The following is a 25,471-nucleotide window of genomic DNA, read 5'->3' on the forward strand; positions in this document are numbered from 1 at the left end:
TTATCTATATTCAGTGCGAGAAGAAGAGCAATCGTGGACGTAGCTAGTGATCAACGTGCGTGTTTATTGTTAATTGATCACTAGCTATGTCCATGATTGCTCTTCTTCTCGCACTGTATATATATATATATATATATATATATATATATATATATATATATATATGTGTATATATATATATATATATATATATATGTATATATATATATATATAGATATAGATATAGACATATATATATATATATATATATATATATATGTGTGTGTGTGTGTGTATATATATATATATATAGATATAGATATAGATATAGATATAGATATATATTATATATATATATATATATATATATATATATATATATATATATATATATAGGCTATATATAAACCCTTCAAAAAAAGTTTGGAAATCTGATTTCAGTTGTAAATTTCCCCCCTTTGTAAGCACTATACAATATGTGCTTGATATCAATGGAAAGATTATTAAATTCTCTTTAAAATGATATCCTACTCATTATTATTATGCCATCAAGTAATGGGCTGTACTCAAAAGTGTCTGATAAGGTCTGCATTGAAAAGTTGCAAAATGAACAAGAATGGTCCTTACGAATGAGAATGGTCGTGAAGAGTAAATAGAGAACATGTTCTTTTGTGCTGTCTTTTGTTCTCAACTGGTCAGCCATGAAGGCAAATTTCAATAGACATCTTAACTTCACATTCAAGTTTTCAGTGGTGCCATGCCTGGCAATTTTGATAGCTCATCAAGTTTTATGGTTGTACATCATGCCACGTGTAAGCAATGTTCAAAAAGCACCCACCATAGGGCAGATTGAAGCTGAGATGCTTCAAAAAGATGACAACGCAAGACTACATAGAGCGAGACTGAATGTTTACTTCGTTGTAACCGGAATTTTGTTATAACAGTGTTTGTTATAATGGGAGTACACTGTATCATTAGTCAATAAACAATACAAAACAATGGAAATAAATTCACTAGGAGTGGAGAAATTAGTTTGTTATATCAGGTACTTTGTTCTATCAGATCTCTTTATATCGAGTTTCCAATGTACTTCACTGTTTAGCTGTAGTAAAATTTCAATATAGTGAAGGAAAACTGTCAGTCCCGTGGACTTTGTTATAAATAGAAATGGGGGTCACCTCTACACGTGATAAGAGATTGGGGAAATAATAAGGCAATTTGAAATCAATGCACTGTGTTTATGTGCTCACTTTATTCATGACATGTCTAGAAATGCAAACTTTTGAAGTTGACAATTAAAAAGAGAAATAAAACAAAATGTGAGAAAGAACAGAAAATCATTTGACATAATGGATTTAATTAAAATTAGAATTAAATCAAATCCATTTAATAAAACAGACCAAACTCCATGTCATAATTGACTCATATACCACCACTCACTCATGTTGTGTGACATCAGTAAATACAATTGTACACACAACAAGAATTCATGTGCCACAACCCTCTGTTACTGACAAACTTAAAATACCTACATATTTAAAACATGTATCTAACCCTGTTTAGGACTTGTTATAGGTAATATGCTTTGGCTAATATCTGTCGAGAATGAAAATTGTTTGCATCACCTGCATTATATTTCAACAGTGTTGCCTGAGAGTGGGCACCATTCCATGATCAACATGACTTTGATCAAACAATATGAACAGCAGTCTCACTTACCTTAGACAAATATTGAAGTTCTGGAACTGAAGAGCCACATATTGAACAAAACATTGGTATTGGCTACATTCTCATGAGCAATTAATTAGATGTAGGGTGACGATATCCTGTTGGCAAATCCTCACTCAATTTCCCTTTTCAAATGAAAGCACACAAACTAAAACACTTGAGTTAATTTATGACATATTTGACAATGACTTTGAAATAAACTTGGGAAATTGTTGACATAACAGTTCATGTTATTTTCTATATAATATGAGCTACTTTCAGTACTGAATAAAAAATATGGTTAAGTTCTGCATATATGTTTACAGGCAAACTTATTCCCCTTTAAACATAAAACTTTCAGTTTTTGTGATTTCCTTACACAGGAATGACCCTCCAGCAAACCCTCCTCAAGCCCTCTATCCTCCTTACACCATGACTAACAAATCTTGCTAAATAAAAAAAAATGAAACAAATGCATTACCATGACACAAGACTGAACAAACAACTTTATGAAAGTTTTTTAAGTGGAGGAAAAAAGAAATTGTCATGTCTTCCCATCCCCATGCCCCCCCCCCCCCAACTTTTTGGACACTCTGCAGTATCTCCCAGTAAATACACTTGTATGATTCCCAACAATCAATGCATAATAGTGGGAATATTTTTGTTTTCAAACTTTGTGTTTCCTTTGCATTCCTATATTTTCATAACGCACGAAGCATGATTATTATACCAAATGAGTGGAATGTGCCGACTATACACAAGACACATCAGGCTAATGTGACTACAGTACAGGTTATATCAACACTATAAACAGAGTCATACACGAAAATAACACTTGACCGTACATAATCACGTTGCATTATGAAGAATGGAACCATGCGGAAGGGTTGTATCATGCAACCTGAGGTGCGAGTACATAATTTGATGAAAAATCAAATAGCTCCTTGGAATTTCTATTTGTTTGACCTCAAAAAAAGCCTTGACTCGTGCCAAAATAAACCTACTTGACTATGAAAGAATACATGGTTCCGATAAACCCACGGAAGAATATTCAAGAGAATGTAGGTGTCTGTGGGAAACCAATGTTTGAGCAAAATCAGCTCATCCTCAACAGGTTTAGCAGACATGGATAGTGTCTACTTTAAAAAATTGTATATGTTAGTAACATGATATTATCAAAAGAGCCATTACAATTGAGCACAGACTCTTTACCTTAATAGTCATCAAGGACAGGTACTGATATGGTCACATCAAAATCCAATCAGTCTTTAAAAAGGTAAATTTGCACAGAAATCACAAGGTGCCACCTAGGCATTCATTCATCTCTGTAGCCATAATTACAACCATATTGCATTTACAAGGCACATAAAACACAAAGATCCAATGATCCACATCTTTTTGCACACTCACAGTCTATGCCAATACATGTAATCACAACAACAAAAGAATTACACATGCAGTCTATACAGCACACACTCTCACTGTTTCTCTTTCACTGTGTTGGTCATACATATCTGTTTCTTACTTCTTACTTTAATACATAGTATAGATTACCATTATCAACTCGCAGAGCTCAGAACAGGAAGAACTTCCTAGTAGGTTACTGAAGTTAGTGTGAGAGTTTTGTGTCTTTCCCTAACTTTCATAGTCTTTTTCTCAGAGGTAAGAGAAATGATATGAACCAATTATAGTCTCTTTTTGGCAAGTTCTGCAAGTTTTCCACATCATTACATCTACAGATGGAGAAATGGGAACTTACAAGAAACTCAGATAAAATTAGACATGAGTAACATACATGTCACCAATTACAAATTACATTACATTCATGATAATGAATAGATACCACTACTCATGATTCTTCTTTTCTTTTTTGCACTTGCATATCAAACAAATGCATGATACATCGAGAGGCTCTGGTTGGAAGTGTCAATTCCGCAGTGGCAGAAATAGCATTGTTTTCTGAGGGGTGCAGCCTCAAGGAAAACAGGGCTACATGTATATTCCTGCCACCAAAGCACCAAAAGTTTCACTAGTGGCACAAAACAGTGCATGATACATTTCTTTAATATTTCTCCAACAAATTTTTTAAAAGAGAGTAAAATTGTTAAAATAGAAATGAAATAAAATTGTTAAAATAGAAATAAAATAGTAAATGAATAGAAAATAGTGCTATATTCCTGCCACTGAAGCACCGAAAGCTTTAGTGGCACAAAACAGTGCATGACACATTTCTTTAATATTTCTCTAACACATTTGTAAAAGAGAGTAAAATTGTTAAAATAGAAATAAATCTGATACTAATATCCCTATACACATACTATAAATAAAAATTGATTGTATATATGCATGACATTCATGGTATAGTGCACTATACCACAAAATTAATGTCATAATGATATAGCACAATTTTCTCCATTGGCAACTTGTTTGCACCGTCATCATCAACATCATAGCAACATTAGGTTTGGTCACATGATGTTATGTAGACCAATCACCAAATAGGATTTAATCAATGAGGGATATACATGTAATACAAACTAATGCCAAAATCCCATCTCTTCCACACATTTCAAAGCATCTGCCACTTGTTCTGTTTTCAAGCCTAATGTCACTACAAACATGTTGTGCAAGCTCAGAAGCGACAGGTCTCATTTTGCACACAGTCCCAGTTTCAATGAATGTCACAGCCTGCGTGTGGCCACAACCTGCAAATCGAGCATTTGACCATGTTTCCTGTTTAAAAAGATTGGAAGTGAGGCCGAGAAACAAACAGAGCATTCACACAGACATACACAAACCTAAATCTTCTGTTTATTTTCATTCATTCTCCTTATGCGTTTAGTTGACTTCCAGTCATCTTAAAAAACATTTTAAAAAATTAAAAATTCTTTTCATGTACATATCACAAAACACGGTCCATGACTCACATTTGGGCCATTAAGATTGCAGTGAGTCATCACCAGATTCTAAGCCTTGTAGAATTTTGGTTAATTTTTCCAAAAACGTGTATGAAGCATCATGAGCTAAAGTCCAAAGATGTTGATTGTACAGTTCCTACTACATTTTTTTTGTATATCCTGCCTCTTTAACCACCCATGAAATTTTGAATTGTGACTTTGGTAATGTGGAATCTCGCCAAGTTTTCTCCGTACGACACAAGATACTTCCAGTCACATGGCATCTATAGAAGCTCATAACCTACCCACTCATTTACATACCTGCTCATGAGTACCTGGGAGCTGTAAATTTCCATGGTATCCAAAGCTGGGAACAAGGTCGAATCGGTCATTTATACAGGCGCAATGCCTACCTACTGCTAGACTCTTTGGCAAACATAATTACTGCAATATTTTTCTCCAGCATGATTGAAAGAATAAATTTTTGCATATTCATCTCCTCAGGTACTGTCAAGTAAAACTGCAATTAGACACCACTTATACTTGGTTATGCAAAGTGAGAGACAGTCCCCCCCCCCCCCCCCACACACACACACAAACAAGGGAAAAAAACTCTGTTTGAGATCTAGAGCAAATTTTACATTTTCAAGTCTTTCACACAAGGCAAACACTGCACAATTTTGGTGCTGAAAACAAATTTGAGCAGGAGAAAAGATTGACAAAAATTGTTCTGTTAAACCTTTGGCCCCTGAACCATCTGCAGCTGCCCATCTCAAGAAAATAAAAGAAAAGAAAAAAACAAAACAAAGCAAAGCAAAGCAAAGCAAAAAAAAATAAAATAAAAATCATTAAACGGCCAACTGCTGCCGCTGTTTAAATGTGTGTTTGTGTGTGAGAGGAGCAGCATGGGAAAGTTAAGGAGTGCATTCCATTTCCGTGTCACTTGGCTCTACAAAGTCTCTGTAAATATACAATCAACTTGTTTAAGCCCAAGCTAAATATCATTAGATTTACTGTTTCTGTCGGGAGAGACTGACATTGCAAGAAATTTCTAGGTGCAGAAGGGTGTAACTGACCGAGAAAGAAATACACTATATTAAATACATGCAAGTCTTCTCCAATTATGAATGTGACATGGTAAAAGCAGATATACTGCAAGAACTGAAAGAACAGCATCAAAAGTCATGGTTAGATACTATAGTGAATTCTTAGTCAGACCACCAAGTCTTTCTGACCCAAAAATAGGGATGATTTTGTTCAAAAGCAGGAAAGAAAGAGCGGTTCCCATAGGAGTGTGTAATAAAATTATCAAGAAAAACAGAAAACTTCTATTGAAACAAGAGCTGGAAATGGTCACAATTCAATTTCTTTCCTTCAAATTCAGAGTGGTCGGGGGGTCTGCTTAGTATTTTAATTTAGAGCAAAAAAAAAAAATGTATATTTCAATAACTTGCAGACCAAATTCTGTATACACACATGTTTTCTTGATTTGCTACCCTGTACCTGGGTAAAATGGAGAACCACATAAACACACAAAAGGATACCTGCATGTAATAATTATGATGGCAGCTCAAACTGATGAAACTGAGATACAATTGTACATTAAATTTTGCTTGTGCAGAATCACCAATGAATGACATACAAACTTACAAAAAAAAACTAAACCTGTGGCAAGTCTACCTCATGCCAAGTGCATAATCTCTGCATATAATTCACCCTACCATGCCAGAAGAAGATAGCATACTGTAAAAGTGGAAATTTTTGCGGCGTTCAAATTTTCGCGCATTTCGCGCAACCAGAAACTAGCGCGAAAATAAAAGCACGCAAATATTTTTGCTTGCCATATGTGACTGTGCGTGATGTCTTGATTCCGCGGAATTAAAAACACGCAAAACTCTTCCGACCCGGCCAAGCGCGAAAAATTAGTCACGCGAAAATATCAACTTTTACAGTAGCTGAAAGTATCTAATCAGGTTGATTCAGCGACCCAAGCACTCCTGGTATATGTAGACATAAATCAAATTCACAGGGCACATAGCTCAATCTACATCTACAACTACTGTATCTCAAAGAATAAATATTAGTGACTTTTAGTCCACTACTATTAAGTAGCATAAAATCTAGCCAGCTTAGAGATGGCCAACACACAGTAAGAGCTGTCACAATCAAGCCTCTGTTACAGGGATGCCTAGGAGTCTTTGCAAAGCCAAGTCGGCCTGTTAGTATATCATATTGTAGGCTCTACGTGTATATACTTGTATATATCTAGCCATAAGATGTTGGGACATTGCTGAAGTTTCCACCTATATTTGAAATCAAAACATTTAGGTAGTTGTGTGGTGACAAGTACCCATTCCTTACAGCGAGTTACATGACAAGTTAGTGTACACCATACAGAGCACATTATGCTCTTCTCACAGAGGGCTCTTACATCCTTCACTCCAGCAAATACATTGTATTTCCACATGCCTGCTTACTAGAGTATCACTGCCATTCTGGCTTTAACAAGTGAACAGCTTGCTCTACAGCAGCCTCATGTTAAAAAGGTAGCAGCATATTTCTTCATACCATCTCCTCCCAAAATTAGCTACAGAGCCATAGCCTTCACTTCAGTCAAAACTTGTAGCACCCTGTACATGATAGCTTGAGATTATCATGCCTTGATTCTGTCATCACAGAAGGCATACATGTACTTGTATTTGCCCTTTGTAAAGGGGGGGGGGGGGTGGCATTGGTGCCATTTAAGAGGCAAGGTATAGTTCATGGTTTTGGTTTTTTTTAATCTTTTTTTTTTTTTTAAAGAGGTACATGTACTGGAACTCTTATTGCACACACTTTTGCTTGCGGTGTCAGATAAAACATATCCACCTCTTCATTTGACAATGGGCGACTAGTCACAAACAACAACAACACATTTGGCTCATAAAACGATCAGTGATCAAAAGGTCACAGCATTGCTGAGGCACAATCACCACATCAGTTGTCATTTCCTGTCAAATCTTCCTACTCTTGCAAACAGATTACCCAAGTGATGATGTCATTGTGGGTTTTTCTTTTTTCAAAGCTTGGGCCGAAACCTGGTACATGCATAAAAACTTGCGCCAGTTGTGGTTGTCGAGGACCAGTTTCCAAGGCAATGAATGGCAATGACATCACACTGTGGTACATTATACCTCTTTTTTCTGCATGGCAACTCTGAGAGAACATGCATTTGTAGAACTACACGGGGAAGTAGTGTTCATATTACCAGTGGGAGATGTAACTGGGCTGCTCACAGCCTGAAGGCTAATACATTTACACTGATGAAAATAATTTTGCCAGGTAAAGACATACAGTATGTATATGTTGTGTCACTCATGGATACTCGCATAAACCATTATCCTTCCATGCCATGGTATCTACAGTGTACAGTGTGAACGTATGAACCTTCTTCTGAAGACCAGAAAGGAATAGCATTACTCCTTTCCACATGACAAAAGACTTCTGTTACAGACAGAAAGGTCAGTAGGTTTTGTAACCAAGTTCTACTTTCAGTACAAAATATTAAATAAAGCAAATATTCTAGGAATATTCCGCCTAAGGTGTCTTAAAACTTCCCATTTGTAGTAACATCTTGTGCATCTCAGCTACCAATTATGTAATAATCATGTCTTCTTTAATGCTTATAATCACGAATAAATGATAATTCAAAGTTAGAACCTCTAGATTATATACATTTGCATTCTGTATGTGATGATAATGAATCAAAACAAATCATGAAGCATAACCAGTCTTTGCTATAGGACCAAACTTCCCACTCAAATTATTACAGGCAAGAACATAAAATATCAGAACTGATTAGAAAAGTCCCCAACACCATATTTTGTGGTTTGATGCTACCTCTTTTTGACCAAAGCTTCTCATCATTAATTAATATTATTTGAAAAGGTAAAACAGAAATGTTCTTTTTCTCAATCTAAGTCCTTGTTCTGGTCATATACAAATATTGTACTATTATGCACTCATATTGCAGAATTATGCAAAGCCTGTACACAGTATGATTAATAGTTGATCCTTAAATCACCATTAATGCTGAAATATTAAACTCAATATTTGTGCATCACACCTGAATGCATCTAATCAGTTTCATCTGTAAATACTGTATATGCCAAACATTTCATGAGGTTTTTATTCTTGCGAATTCTGTGAGTCGGGTGTTGCAAATTTAAAAACACACAAAATTATTAACTCTGATCTCGACATTAATGCAATGTGCATGCACTCATTTCTCCTGTTCATTGCTGCATTCCAGCAATTGTGAATTTAACCACTTGCGAAAACGTTGGGAAGTCCAAATTCGTGAAATATTGCATTCGCTGAATATATGGCATATAACAAGTCATTCAGTTAAAGTTTGTGGTTGCCAGTTTATTGAGGTTAAGACCAGCAATTTTGGCAGCGAGGTTACTCCACGACTTTATAATGGGTGAATAGCATCTAACTTAAGGGGTTTAATGGGGAAAGAACAGCAGAGATCTGACAGAGGCTTTCATATGACGTCAGCTGGGTTCCCTTCCCGTCTGGGTGGGGGGACAAGCTGTCTGCATGAGGGACCTTTGCACATGCTGAGAAGAATCAGCTTCTCGTTCTGGTCAGCGACGAACTTGGGGTCCAGCTTCCCGACGAAGTTTGTGAGCTGGTGCGGATCGGCGGTCATGTTGTAGAACTCTTGGAAGTTCTGTGGGGATGGAAAGGGAGGTTTAAGTCAAGGTCAAGTCAAATACACACAAGAGTTTCAAACATATTCCACTAAACCGAGAGGGGAAAAGAACATAATATCTTGCCAATGAGAACTACTGCTTTACTGAAGCATGGATGGTCATTATAAGTTCTCAGTTAAAAGTACAGATCTATCGTAATACTCTCAATATAATCTTGTTATGATAGATTGATGAAATTTTTATTCAATATGTGACAGCCCTTATTTCACTTACCCTACTAACAATAGTTAACGCGGTAAAGCCCATTGTCCCCTGACCCCACCATATTTTCATTTGCCACTCTTATACCGTAACTCAATTTCAAACAAATTTGGTGACTTTTGCTTGAATTTTAATTGGCGACATATTAACATAATGATATAATCTAGCTTTGTTGAATATTCTTAACAGTTGCCATGTGCCAAATATGACAGTGAATGTCAAATAATAAGGCCATTATAAAGGGTGACACAATGTGTCCCCTTGGGCCTAGGAAGGGCCAAAATTGCTTGGGCTTTATAGGGTTTAACAGAGCTTTGAATACCACTTTGCAAATCGTGCCTTAGATATGCAGCCTTGAAGAAATGAAATATTCCTTCTGTAGGTATAAATCATATTTCTGTTCGTATACTCTCACAATATACTTGGAACTTATTTCACAATTTACTCTAGTCTGTTATCCAGTGCACATTGGGGATAAAACAAACAAAACAAAACAAAAAACCTAGATGCTGAACACAACAGTTCATAATGGGTCAAGTTTCTCTGCTGGCAGTTTTCCTTACAAATGAGACTCCATGGCTATTATGTAAAAATGGGAATGGGCCTGGGCTTGGTTAAATGGGAATGGTACAGATAGAGAAGGGGCACAGACATTGGATCAAATAATGGAGGGGGGAGGGGGAAGGGGAGTGGAGTGGAGTGGTGGAAACATAAGTTGATAGCATAAGTCAGCAAGGGAAGGACAGAACAGGGGGAAAAAGAGACATATCACACACACAGTAAGATATTCAAGACATACAAACATTGTATAAAGGTGGCTATCTTTTCTGAGCCCTCTCTGATTTCAAGCAAATAGTATGTTATTGTGTTTTATATCAATCTAAACTGTCTCTGGGTCCTGAAGACATTAACATCTCGGAGACAAGAAGCTATATATATTCACTTGACTTCTGAAGAACATTTTGTAATTGCCTTGGGCATCTTCCTGTCTACCCCATGTAAAAAGGAAACAAACATGTCTTATTCTTAAGATGTTGCATGACAACTGCATTGAAAAGCAAGCTAAATTAATTGATTGCCAGTCACACTCCGCTCCAAATATCCAATTTCTCTTCGTGACCCCCAAAGATAACATTTGTAAATTGAGGCTTACACAAACTGCACAATTCAAGATTGTTTTTTCTTTTTTTTTGTTAAGCAAGTCTGCCATACAATAACTTTCCTGCCCATAGCTAGCATTGCCACAAATGCCAGCACTTTTCATTTATCTGTGGCATAACTGCTGGCTGGCATGGACAAGTACAGACTGTACCTCCTTGTCTCGTAAGTTACAGTAGTTGTAGTCCTCTTTGCTGTACATGGTCCTAAGACATGTGTATGAGTTGTTTCTGCCATCTTCACACACACAGCTTGGATAGCAAGTCTGCTTGAAAAAAGAAAGAGGACCAAATGGAGAATCACAACCTCCTGGGGTGAAAAAAAACCCTTTTTTTTGTTAATTTTTTAAAACAGTGATGGCAATGGGTATTGAAGTTTTTTCTTCTTGTGTGTGCGTGTGGGTGGTATTTGAAGCATTGACAATGAATTCTTCCTTAAGCACTGGGTATATTAATTATTAGAACCTGCTAGCCAAGCACTACAGAGTGAAAGGTCATTCTATGCATTTTTTTTTTTTTTTTATAAGAAACATTCACAAGCAAAGATAGGGGTGGAAGATTATTTCATGCTTCTTCTTTTTTTCAATGAGACACATTTTCAAGCAAAGCAAAAACAAAAGAAAATGAAAAAGTAAGGAACAAAATGTCATTTGAATTCCCAAATGAAGCACATATACATGCAGAGCAACAGAAAAACAAACAAACAAACAAACATGATAAATTTAGTTACTGAAGCTGACAAGTTTTGGAGCATTCTTTTTTTTTTCTGAATTATGATTTGTCTGTGCAAAATAAACCCTACCTGCATGCAGTTACCTTTGAGTTTCAGTAATAACTGTGTCTCGATGTTATTACTAAAATTAACAATGAACAACCAGCTGAAGCTCATATAAAGTAGTTCATAAATATGAGAAAGTATTAAATAATTCTCAGCTGTTTTGCTAATGAGAAAGCAGATGAGAAAGAAAACAAAGCAGGAAAAAGAAAAAAAGTATGATGGAGTGAAGGATAGACAAAATGGTTAAAAAACCAAAAAAATAACAGCTTTTTGCTCCATTTGGGTGCAGTGGCAGAAGAAATAATAGAGGGGAGTCAGTTAGGAGATGGAGTGGGTGCAGACATGGGGCAGGGTCTGTGGCTCTCTCCGCTCATGAGGTTGAAGGAGAGACGAAAGGTAGAGCATCTTCCTTTTGATATTCCAACATGTTAAATGTTAGAAATTGGGGTTAGGGTGGAACTGGGGGTGGGGTAGGGTGGAACTGGGGGTGGGGGTGGGGTGGGGTGGGAGGAGTCAAAATGTGCCATAAATTTTTCAACTAAATATCACACTGGGATGACATGATTTTGTTGTTGGACTCATTTCAGATGTTCACATTTTTTTTTCATTTCTTACAGGCCATCCTATCTCTCAAAAGAATTCTATGAATGAGGGAAACTGCGCCCAAGGTACAAGATCCCACTTTCTGTACCTCCGCCCTTGGGATCTGACTTTGATAGACCCAAAATTACAAAGGCAGAATAAATCTAACCCATGGACTTTTTATATTCTATTTCAGTCAGTGCTTAACAGAACCATAAGTTGAATTCAAATCACATTTACGTTAAACTTCAATTAACAAGTCTAGATCTCCTTTATTATAAACATGTACAAAAATATTAGTTTGATCTAGTCTTTGGGGTTTTCTTCTTTCACACAGTAGGTTAGATTCAGTCAGCCTTTGTAAATTGATGGCAGTAGAGTCTTCATCCTCCACACAACACTGCTATGGCAACCCCAATTGGTGGGGCTGCTGGGAACCGCTTAGCATAGCTTTACTGTACCTCCTTGTCACTGAACTCGCAATAGATGGAGCTGTCCCCGTCTGCAATGCTGCGCAGACAGGTGTACGTGTTGTTTCGGCTGTCTTCACAGACGCAGGACGGTTGGCAGTTCTGGCAGGGCATTGCAAAGTGGGAGAGAGTAGGAATGGGCAGCGGGGCAAGGGGAAAGGGGCAAGAGTTTGCAAGGATTTGGCAAGTGCAGACGGAGAAATACAAAAGAAAAGAAAACGTGATTTGCCTCTAGCACCACAAAAGCAGATATCATGTGCACCAGCACTCAAGCAATGAAATTAAACCATATCTACTTGGACATTCTTTTTTTTTTCCTGGCAAAGACTTGCTTAGAATAAGTGAAAGGAGAGGGGAAAAAAATACACATTACATAATTTTGTTCTTGCTAACAGTTCAAAGACTGGCCATAAAAAGAATATATTCATAATCTATTAAGAAACTGTTTCATACTGACAGTAATTTTTAATAGCAAACACATCAGTGTATACGACTAAGATTATACTGACATGTACAGGGCCTAAATATCTAAAGGGCCCGATACATGATATGAATGAATCAGCAACATAGAAGACCAATGATGTATGTGTAGTGTCATTTGTGATGAATGAAAAAAAAAAAAACAATAACAGGAATACATGGCAGCAGTAAAAGAAAAAGCAGATAACTGAGCAAAACAAAAAAAAAATAATAGGTAAAATATATGTAGTCACTAAAAGACACCGATGGTGACATAGCAAATGGCAACAGCAAATATGTGTGCTAAATCATGCATGAAAGTGATATTAGGGCACTAAAAAGCTGTGATGCATTTTGCAAGCTTTAAAAGAATTATGGTCAATATTATTCATAATTGAAATAACTTTTTCAGGTTTTTCCTATTTTCAGACCAAATCTCTGAAAAACACATTGTTGAATTACAGAAAACATAATAATTACAAAACAAATAAGTTCATATATTTTCTTTTTTGTGAAAATCAATGATTTGCAAGACATTTGTTGTTGTTGTTGTTGTTTCAACACATGATTCAAAAACTTGTTAATCTAGGCATCCACTGTGGCATAAAATTGGGAAAAAGTTGAAGATGAATTTCTCTTCACTTGTTCTCCTAGTGTGGGAGAAAATGCCCCAACTTACATTTTACACAGCATGTTCACTTTATAGATTATTAAGACACAGAATACCATTGTTTCACAAAGGAGCATGCACAATGAGAATTTCTTCCTTCCTTCTGCTTTACAAATCTGCAAGAATAACCTTTAAACTACCTGCTAAAGAGCAAGGAAACATGACTACTGTACGTTCTAAAGCAATTTATGTCTAGAAGACATTTGATGCACATCTATTTCAGTATTGAAATTTGTTTCCTTTAATACTCCACTTTATATCGAGTATATATACAAAATTATTTCATGATGTTTAACCTGTTAACTCAGAGTTACACTATAAGTGTATTTGCCATGAATTTACTGCACAATTCACTGAATTGCTGTAAACCATGGATTCTGAAGTATCAGAATTAATCAAATTGTTTGGCTTGTTTGCTCATTTGACTTTCTTCTTCTTCTTTTTCTTCTTCTTCTTCGCAAAAATAGATCGACCAATCAGGGTCACTAATACAAGTACACATTGTTTTGTTTATGTTTCTTTATCAATAGAGCCAAAAAAGTTGTGCCCAAATCCAGACTTGCTAAAAATACATGACATATCATCCGTGTACTTTTCATGAAGATATTTACAGTGAATAAATTTCATAACACATGTAAAGTCATTTAGTCCCCATGCTGTGATATTTGCTCCCCCCTCCCCCCGAAATATTCTGCCCTTTATCTCTGGAATAAATTCAACATCGGAAGCTTTGCTTACATCTAGAAATTCTGTGTTTGGACAGCCACGGTAGCCAGCCGCTCGATACTCCCCGTTGTGCTCAATCAGAACCTTGTCCCTCCAGGGAATTGCAGTCGACTTCCCTCTACTGGACCCCTTTGGTATTTGACAACGCCGGAGATGATGATGATCGCAAAGAAGGATGGAGGCAAGGATAAGAGATAAATAGAGACAAAGAAAGGGTTTGATATGAAAAATGTTTGGCAAGATGGCGAACATAGTTACGTACGAGACATTGACGGCCCAGAGAAATCAGCAGGTAGACGGATGACAATGTGTCAAATTGGAAAAGAGAGATCGAGAGAAAGACGATGAGAACAGACCGACAGAAAGACGGAGAGAAAGATACATTTGAGGATCAGACAAGAACCTGAAAAATGACATCACTGTCTTTAGATTAGAGGGCACCCTCATATCCATTTGTTATATGATAAAACGTAACAACACTGTATTTTTGATGTCACATTTAAACTGCAGTGGAGGGATGCATGTCAAATGTAAGCACTGAGGGCACAGCGCAGACCAGGAATGTCTCCGGTATCATTGAAGTCTTAAACTCAGACCAACTGTTCCATTACATCCAGGACTGTCCTCGGTGAGGTTACCCTCTCCAGTGTGTTCCAGTAGGATCTTCGCCCGCCAAGGGATGTCCGTGTTTGCTGGAGTCTGCTCGCACCATTACAGGTGTAAAATAGTATGATCAGTCCCACATACTGTACATTGAGTCTAGGAATATTTTTCTCTTTTTTTTTCTCATTCTATCATTCTCATTGACAAACACAACTGTCATTGGCATGTGACATTATTCAAAGAATGTACAAATAGTAGGAATGAAAATGCAATTGAATGTATTGTCTTGAAGGACACCAGTGCTGTATGATATAAATAGACTGAATTAGTAACATATTACTTAATTCTGCAAAGCAAACTACTCGTTGGATCTTCTTTGTCCTATTTGAAAGACATAACAGTTCCATAAGCTTGATCTTTGGTGCTTACAGAAATATTTTTAATTCAGATAAACTTCAAAAGTTATCAAAATAAATTTGTCACAAATACAATATACCCCTACATGATACTCAAAAGGAAAACACACACATACACACACAAACACACACACACACAAACGACCCATATTTAATAATGGAAAATTTGGCAATATTTGGCTTTCCACGATCTGCTTTTCAAATTGCAGATGTCATGCCAAGACGATATACGACAGAGAAGCTCATTATGGCGTATAAACCATGGAACCTCTATTTCTCTTTCTTTTTCTCTCTTACCAGAAGTGGCACCAGCGACAAGCCATCAACATCAGAGGGAGCTGTTCCGGTTGCCAGGTGGACGATCGTGGGCATGATGTCGATGTTGGCTACCATATAAGCATTCGTTGATCCGGCTGGAATCCCAGGCCCTCGCACAATGAGGGGAACGCGAATGTCAAATTCGTAAAGCTGACGTTTATCGTTCGGCAATGAAAACTGGCCTGGAAGGGAAAGTTAAGAAGAAAAAAATTTTGTTTTGGTAAAAATCTAATAAAGTGAACAAAGGAGGATTTAAGCTCTTTAACCCTACTCCCACCAGGGGGGGCATTTTGGCCCCCCTCGACGTTTCGCGTGATTATTCCGCAACGCATGATGCTCTCGCCGCGACATTTTATGGATTGTTTCTTTCAAGTATCGTGCAACTTTTGAGACCAAATTTGTTGCTCCCAGGCATACCGTTTTGAAGCCACACCCCATTGAAAAAAATTCGGCGACCCAAAAATTGCTCAAAAATATGATTTTGTGTACAAATCCAATGTAAATTGTGCTTTTGCAATTAATTCATATAAAAATAAACATTTTTACTTTAAATGGCTGATAATTTGAATTATTTATAAATAATATTTCAATTTGAAATATAAATAATATTTCAAGGGTGCAGCGCACTGAGTGCAGCTCCCCGCACCCTGCTCCTGTATTGTGCTTCGTATTCCTGTTTGGTGGTGTTTCCTCATGTTCTGACTGGTGTGAGTGATTGGTTTAAACTCGAGGACATTCCTGGATACTTTTGGTGACATCTAGCTTCTACCTTCACACCAAACATTTGGGAATATGTTTTGGCTGTCTTCGCCTGAGCTGAGCACTGTAGTGGCCATGATCTACACCACACATTGCATGGACAGGATACCACGGCTACTCATCCTTGAACCAGTATAATGGACATTCTTTTGTTGTGAACAATAGCACCTGTCAATCACAATGGACCCCGGCAACTTGTGTGCATTCTTCTTCCTTGCACTTTTATGCAGTGTGGGGACATGCTACAACCACAGACAAGCATGTACCTCATGCACACTGCAACCAGCCAGTCCACCAAAAACCACTGGATGGACATTTCTCAAGTACAGTGGAGTACGGATATGCTACTATCCCAACTCTGACGCGTCCTTCCAGTCTCTTCTTCTACAAGCCGGCGATATCAACCCAAATCCAGGCCCGATAGAGGGAGAAGGAGCTGCAGCCAGTGGTAGTCTTACATCAGACACCTATCTACACAGAGCTGACTTGTCGTATGGAAGGACCAACATCTGCACGCACACCCCTGCATATGTACATCAGAGGCTTCCACAGTCCGTATGGCAAACGATCGTCGACTTGGGAATCGCCCGCCGGAGGAAAACAAGGCGATCCAAGAGAGGAGGTGCAAAAAGGATCATCTACTCCCAGCAACTTGCAGACTCCGAAAGAGACTACAGCCAACACGACGAGACAATCGGTGACTCTTTATCTTGTTACCCTAGAACTAGGACGAATGGGTTAAAGTTTGCGCATCTGAATGTGCATAGCTTATTAGGCAAATATGATCTTTTGTCAGAGAAGTTATTCGATAAGCCATTTGATGTTATTACTTTGTCAGAAACACTCTTAGATGACACTGTAACTGATGAAGAGATTTGTTTCGATGGCTTCATAGTAGAGAGGCGTGACCGCAATCGACATGGAGGGGGCGTGGCACTGTATATTTCAAACACTCTTGTGTATCAGCGTAGATTAGACTTAGAAATTGATGGATTAGAGGCTATATGGGTTGAAATTAAACTCCGCAACTCTTCAACCGTCCTTGTCGGTGATTATTACCACCCCCCTAGTTCGGATAACGTTATCAAATGTTGATTGAAGACTCGATATCGAGAGCGTCAAGCGTTGGAAAAGAACTGTATATCTTAGGGGATATGAACTATGACATGCTTTGTAAAACAAAATGTCAGTTTGTGTTGAAGTTATGTCGAACCCATGGATTGAAACAGGTCATTGAAGAACCCACTAGGGTCACAGAGACAACCAAGAGTTTGATTGACATCGTACTAACAAACACACCAAACAATGTTTGTGAGCATAAGGTCATATCTGAGACTATCAGTGATCATAATTTGGTGTATGTTGTACGGAAGCTCTATCGGCCCAAAATGCAGTCGAAAATGATTACTTTTCGTTGTTTCAAACGATTTGATGCACAATCTTTTTTGCATGATCTTGAAAATTCCCAGTTATTACGTAACTGTTCTGAAACACAGCTAGACATAGACAGTCAATGGAACCTATGGAAACGAACGTTCTTGGCAATTTGTAACAAACATGCTCCTGTTGTCACAATGAGAATGAGAGGGAAGAAAACGCACTGGGTGAACAATGAATATGTGTCTTTGTCACATCAGCGTGACAGATTGAAGCGTAAAGCGGAACGTAGTGGTCTGACTGCAGATTGGAAAGCTTATCGTGTATGCAGAAATCATGTCAATAACTTTCGATTTACATTGAAGAAAGATTATTATGTGTCTAACATTGTTGCAAATAGGAGGAACTCTGCTCAGTTATGGAAGATTTTAAAGGGTCTTACTGGAACCAAGAGTAGGTCATCTGTGGAAAGTCTCAGGATTAAAGGAGAACATGTGTGTGATTCCATTCAAATGGTAAATGAACTGAATGAAATATTTGCTTCTTTTGGTGCTATGTCAACGTGTGATCATAATGTACAGAGGAGAGGTGATACCGGTACAGTCAAAATCCACCGTGGGAGTGTCTTTAACTTTGATGATATAGAGTTGAATGATGTGTTAGAACTTATGAATAAGCTTGATATAAAGAAAGCCTCTGGAATTGATGGGATAGACTTGAGATTGTTGAAAATAGCAGCACCAGTTATTCATGTACATTTGACGAGATTTTTTAACCTCTCTCTTGTAACTGGAGTTATTCCTAACGAGTGGAAGGAGGCTAAGGTCACCCCAATCCACAAGGGCGGAGACAAACACGATCCGAACAATTATCGCCCTATCTCCGTAATATCGGCAGTCATGAAGATTTTTGAAAGGCTAATCCACAACCAGCTGCACAACTTTTTTACTGAATACAACCTTCTTGTGAAAGAACAATCTGGATTCAGAAAAAACCACTCGACTGATACAGTACTTACATACTTCAGTGATTTTTTGTACAGGCACACGGATCGTGGTAAACTAACTGGAGTGGTGTATTTGGACTTGAAGAAAGCCTTTGACTCAGTAGACCATGAACTTTTACTGGGAAAGCTATGTATGTACGGTGTCAGGGGAAATGCATTGAGATGGTTCCATTCATATCTCAGTGGTCGTACACAGCGCACCTCATTAAAGCCCCCGTTCCACTATGCCGTTCTCGCTACGATTTGACAATTTTCTCAGGTCGGGAAGGATCGGGTAAAACCTGAGCCGATCTGGAAACAGTACGATGTTAGAATGCTCTAAGTACGCTGCAGTTACGACTACCAAGTGCTTGCTACGCTCTTACTACGATGATCGGGAATTAGACATTGCAATCTCTGCCGCTGCCGGTACGCTTTAGAACGATGTAGCTACGCTGTAAGTGCGATGTTGCCGATGTTATCCGATCAATGCACGCTGTATCTACGCTCTGAACGATCTATACGATCTTATCACGCTGTTACCCCGTTCAGAGAGCTGAAAAGTGCCCGATGTGCCCTGATGTACCCCGATTCGACTGTGGGTCAGCAGTCAGTCAACGTATTAGCATGCAGAACCGAAGAAATATACTGTGGACCTCGAAGATTCATTCTTCTTTTTTTACTTTTGATTTTCAAAGTTGTTGTTGCTTCGTTATTCTCACTACTCTTTCTTCATCAGCGCTTCTGTGCCTTCCAGTGCCCTGGTTATGACCCACCATTTCCCTCTCCTCTCCCCTCCTCCCCCCTTGTCCACCTCGGACTTACTACCTTCTTCACTACTATATCTTTCTATCCTCTCATCAATTTTTTCCTTGCAAGAGAGCCGCCGTGTGTTTGTTAATGTGCGTCCGTATGTGTGCATGTATGTGTGTATTACTCTGTCTGTCTTTTTTTTTTTTGCTACCGCTTAGGGAAATTTGTTGTTTTTGTTTTTTGCAATTATATATTTTTCTCTATGAGGGGACTGCATTCTACAAGCTCTGCTTTTTAGCAGTCCCCTCCATTTCCAGCAATATTTTGTATGCATTTACCACAGTGACGTAACTGTTATTTGTATCTCTGTTGATAATTTGCCTGTATCTCTTTTACAATGTTATTCTGTTCATCGCATTGTGGTACTGATTTCATGACGTCTGTATATATGAGCGTTTCTCTGTATTTTTTATTATTTGTTTGTTGGAAGTGAAATAAATCAACTTGAACTTGAACTTGAAGAGCCTCCTCAACTCACGGTTCTTTTGCAGCAATGCATTGTATAAACAAAGACGTGCTGATTTTTCAAAGGATTTTTCTTGATGTCCTTGCTTTTATAGTTCGTCTTCCTCCAGTTGTAGATGATTTCATATTCTTCAAAATTCTGCTATGTCCTCTTCCTCCTCTTTCAGCATCACGTGCAGTCTCTCTTTCTAGCTTCGCCTTTTGGGTAGCTGCTTCGCTGCTTTCTTCTCTTCTTTTTCTTCATCTCTTCTTCTTCTTCGAAAATTACAGCTAAAATTACTTCCCGTTCTTGTGCCGATGTTACTACGCTCAGAAAGACCTTGTTACGCTCTTCCCGCTGCGTTTACGCCGTCATTACGCTCTCCCCGCTGCGTTTACGCTGTCACTACGCTCTCCCCGCTTGCCGTACGATTAAAAATATGTCAATTTTGATCGGGGAGATCGGGAAGAAATTTTGAACCGGTTCAAAATTTCTTCCCGATCTGAAAAACTGCCCGCTCCAACCCCGACCTCCACACGCTGCTGCTACGATGCTTCCGATCCTCGTACGCTTTTGCCGCTCTCTCCCGATCTGCTAGATCGGGACAGATCGGGGTCCAAATCGTGATAGTGGAACGGGGGCTTAAAGGGGGCTTTGTCGGAAAGTACTAGTGTATGTGTGGGTGTCCCCCAAGGTTCGATACTTGGGCCACTTCTGTTTTCAGTTATGTTAAATGATCTCCCCAATTCAGTAACTAAGTGTGAAGTAATGTTATATGCAGATGACACAGTTCTGTTTTACAGTGGAAATGATGCCCAGGAGATTGAAACCGTGCTGAATACTGAATTGTACAATGTAAACCGGTGGTTGAGACAAAATTGTTTGACGTTGAATGTTAAGAAAACTCAGTTCATGGTGATAGGAACATCAAGAAAACTGCTATCTGCTGATCGGCTGAAACTTGAATCGATGGTAATGAATTGGATAGAGTGAGGGAATATAAGTACCTGGGAGTTTGGATGGATGAATCAATGAGATGGCAAAAGCAAGTTGAAGAATGTTGTAAAAAAATTGCCACACGACTAGCATTGCTGAGATGCCTGCGGAAGTACCTAACCGAAAGTAGCGCTAAAATCCTGGCAAACTCATTAATCCTACCGTATTTTGATTATTGTTCTTGTGCATGGTCAAACTGCTCACAAACCCTTAAAGATGTGCTTATCAAACAACACAAGAAAATGGCCAGAGTGGTAAGGAGAGTGGATCACACAGTGCCAACCAACCAGGTGCTTGGAAGGTTACGTTGGATGACGCTTGAAGAGAGGTGGCGTTTGAACACTTGTAAAGCAGTCTTTAAGACACTTCATGGCAACATGCCCGAATATGTGCAAGAACTCATCACGCCTCTTGGTAGCATACATTCATATCGTACGCGAAACACAAGTTATAATGGTCTCATAATTCCACAAGCTAAAACTCAAGCCGGAAAAAAATCGTTTTCACACTATGCATCATGTATTTGGAATCAGCTCCCCGCTGAAGTCCGAAACGCCACCTCTCTTCAAGCGTTCGTAAGAGCATACATATCTCACTTGGGGTAGAATTCGGGTATTTTTGATATTCCTGTTTAATGTTAAGGTATTTTTTCTCAAATAATATGAGTTTGTGTATTATTATCGTCAACGATTAACTTTGCATTTTTTCATTTATATAGAATATTGATATTGTGTTGATGTTATGATGTAAAAAGGAATGTCCTTGATTTGTTATTTTGTGTTTGTTGAACTGTTATATTTTGTCATTCTGTTGCAGGGCCCCCTAGGATAACAGTGTTTAAACCACTGATGGGGCTACCCTGGGTAAAGAAAACTGAATAAATAAATAAATAAATAATGATTGATTTTAGCCTGATTATGCTTTAAGAAGTTTCTGCGACAAATTTAGGTAAAAAAAACCCAACAAAAACAAAAAGTAAAAAAAACGAGGAAATATATAAGAAATTCAATACAAAATAAAATACATAAGAAATAATTATGAAGCCAAATTTTTGCTTCAATATCATTGTTGAGGATATTGAAAAGAATACGTTCACCAAGTCTTGGAGCTTTATTTTTTTATTTATAGGCAAAAATATAAGGAAAGTAGTGATATTTTGAGGAGTTGACCTTGACCTTTGACCCATGACCCCCAACTTCCCTAGATAATCACTGCCCATCGGTACATGCATATATACTAAGTTCCATGAAGATACCTTGAACCATTTGCGAGATATGGAGAAAAACATGAAATTTCAACCTTTTTTTCACAAAATAACCTGTCACCTTTGACCTTTAACCCCGTGACCCTAAAATCCACACAAAGTATTATCTCCCCAGGATATACCCTCATACCAAGTTTGATGCAAAACCACCTCACGGTTCTTGAGATATCGACAAAAACAAAACGGGGCAGACGTACGGACAGACGGACGTACGGACAGACGGACGACCCGAAAACATACTGCCTCCGGCCACTTCGTTGGCGGAGGCATAAAAATATTTTTGCATAAATTAGCATAAATTAATATAAAATACATACATTAAAATTTGAAAAATCTAACTATACAGTCTTGTAGATTACATTGGCCTCTACCTTAGCGCAAATTTTCGCGAGGATCGCGCGATCCACGATCGAGATCTGAAGGGGGGGGGCCAAAAAGACCCCCCCGGTGGTTTCAAGTCCCTCGAAAAAACCAGTGGGATTAGGGTTAACCCTCTGCATGCCTCAGTAATATCCTGTCCATAGCTATTTGTGTGACATTTGTGCACATCTGACTCACTGGCACAGAAAGGGGAACAGACATGGTAGCATGTGGAAACATGGGTGGTCCATCCAATTGAACTGGTCTTCATTCCCTGCCCACCAGGGTACATTGAAAAACATGACTAGCACCCATCAGCCACATGTCGGTAAATATGCATTGAAGTGCATGCTCATCAGGTAATGGTTGACTACAATCGAAATTTTCTGGCTGTGTGTGTACTAACATAGAGATCAGTGATAAGGCTGTACATGACTTGCTATGATGATTCCCGAATATATCAGAACAGGGTCCACTTTACTGCTCCATGAATCCCCATGCTATGGGGTGTTTAACCCGTTGAGGATGAGTCCCGAGTACACTTGGGCAAGTGTTTATGGGAAATGCGTGTTGTAACAAACTCAGCCGGTCCTCAATGGGTTAATGTAAGAAAATTATCCACTGTCAGTCTCCCAAGCATCTCAGAATGGCATCCCAGTCATGCCACAAAAGAAAATAGCCATTACTTTCTTTATTTCATATTTTTCTTTTCTAAATGATGATCAGCATTTCCATATTTTCCCCAGAGAATATCTCAATTATTCCGCTAAGAATTAAACAATAATCTCTTTCCCAACTTATTTACTGCAAAATAACTTAATCACTTTTTAATCCAATATTAAAAAAAACAAACATCTGTTGACAAACTCAAGGCATCTACTTTTACGTAAATTATTCCCTCCATCTAAATTGGCATGTTCATAAAACACTATTTATGGCCAATATACTCACATTGGATGGCAATAATGTCCAAGCTGATTGCCTAGTTCCTCTAGCATTTGATTGAATAATGGTTTTCACTTCCTTGTTTAGTTTGGCAGTTGCCTTTAAATTCACTAAAAATATATCTTGGTCTATGTATATAATTATACAAAGATATGCACCCGGAAACAATCATCTGTGTAGGCAGAAACAAGTACAAGCACCCACACATTCACCCCCCCCCCCCAACACATACCACATTTACATACTGTATAAGTTGTCATTTTTCGCGAGGGTCTAATTTTCGTAAATTTCACGAATCACTGTTGGACACATGAAAATATCTCAGATTGACAAGCATTAGTGCACTTTTATGATAGCCGAGGTGTCAAAATCGCGAAAATAACATCTCGCGAAAGTGTCCTCGACCTCTTCATTTGCGAAAATATCTGTACATGAAATTAACAGCTTATACAGTGCATAAGCAGTTGCACATTTATGTATGAACACACACGACAAACATACATACAGACCTACATACATGTACATTCACACAAACATACCAAGATGGAAGCCATTATCAGAGGAGAAGATGATATAAGTGGTGTCCAGGAGCTTTTGGCTGTCCAAGAGTGTGACAATATTCTTCACCATGTCATCAACTGACAGCAGAGTTCTCCACCTGATAGGACCAAATGATGACCAGCAAAGACTTCAATACAACACATTACAAGAATGAAAACATAACAAATCTAAAAGTTGAAAATTACATGCAAAATGAACACAATTTCTATCAAGACTAGTTTGGAAAGAAAGGACTAAATGTGACCGTGCACCTCAAAACGAACATAAAGTCGCACCTACTGATTTTGCGTGAGGACTGAACATAAGTGAAATGGGTCAACCTAGCCGAACTTGACTTTTTCATTTTTTCTGAAAGAGCGGGTCTTCTTTTACATTATGCTCAAATTTGGTATCATAAAACGGGCAGGAAAGTGTGTTTTTTTAGCAGTTTATCTCGAACATTTTTGGTAGAATAGTGTGATTAGGTGTGTCTTTAGAATCCCTTTTTCATTTCTGAAAAACCTTGTCCACACTCTTCACTTTCAACTCTAATAACTTTTAAAAGGATAGCGCTACTGCTTTGAAAGTTGGCATTAGTTATGGACAGAATGTGTTAATGAGGCATGCTTAATTTCAGTTTAATCTGATAATCCCTTCATTGTTGTTACTCTGGTGGTTTACTTCCTGTTTTTTGTCCCATTCATCGCACAGCCAGCGCGGTTTGGTAAAGATTAAGTGCTTGAATAGACACTGTATACTTCAGAGCCTCTTTTCTCAGTTCACACTTTTCCTGAGTTTGTGCTTTCTTTCCAATATTTAGATAGGTTAGGAGAGTCCATTTGATTTGAGTTATACATCATTTTAAAGCTTAAAGTCTGCTCTTTCAGAATATGGTCTTAACTAAAAGTTCATGTCTGGCGACTTTTTGTTTGTTTTGAGGTGCAGGGTCACAAATGTGCCTAGTCTTGACTGTCATTAAACTGGCACTATTTTGCACATGTGCTCATGAAGAATGGTCTAGTGATGAGGTACTGTAGATAATAGTGATGATAATAGTCAATGGGTGATGGGGGAGGGGAGGGAGAGAAAACATCAAGAACACTGGAAATTTCTTTGATGCCAATGTATTTTTTTCTTTGTATCTGTGCAATTCAAACCTCTGGTCAGCAGTCACATTTTGATAAAGACCATTTCAATTCAGTTCAGTTCAATTAAATTAAATTCAATAAAAACTGCACAATCCTCATCTTAAAGCTGTACAAA

At 38.1% G+C, this 25,471-nt stretch overlaps 1 protein-coding gene across 3 annotated transcripts in view; it reads right to left on the minus strand.

The window, feature by feature from the left end:
* Positions 1-3,539: 3,539 nt before the first annotated feature.
* LOC139731121 (N-acetylglucosamine-6-sulfatase-like) overlaps positions 3,540-25,471 on the minus strand; it is a 43,671-nt gene continuing 21,739 nt past the window's right edge. For 2 of the 3 annotated variants that reach the window (XM_071642004.1, XM_071642002.1), the window contains 5 exons: positions 24,208-24,326; positions 15,704-15,906; positions 14,400-14,516; positions 10,858-10,968; positions 3,540-9,301 (listed from right to left, as the gene is read on the minus strand). In XM_071642004.1, the coding sequence (XP_071498105.1) occupies positions 9,113-9,301; positions 10,858-10,968; positions 14,400-14,516; positions 15,704-15,906; positions 24,208-24,326 (739 nt within the window). In that variant the 3' untranslated portion in view covers positions 3,540-9,112. Of the gene's footprint in view, positions 9,302-10,857; positions 10,969-12,523; positions 12,635-14,399; positions 14,517-15,703; positions 15,907-24,207; positions 24,327-25,471 lie in introns of all 3 variants that reach the window. The other variant, XM_071642003.1, reaches the window with a different exon arrangement.

The sequence above is a fragment of the Diadema antillarum genome, unplaced genomic scaffold, assembly GCF_040938485.1.
Source record: "Diadema antillarum isolate AM-2024a unplaced genomic scaffold, OU_Dant_1.0 seq00000358_RagTag, whole genome shotgun sequence".
Lineage (NCBI taxonomy): Eukaryota > Metazoa > Echinodermata > Echinoidea > Diadematoida > Diadematidae > Diadema > Diadema antillarum.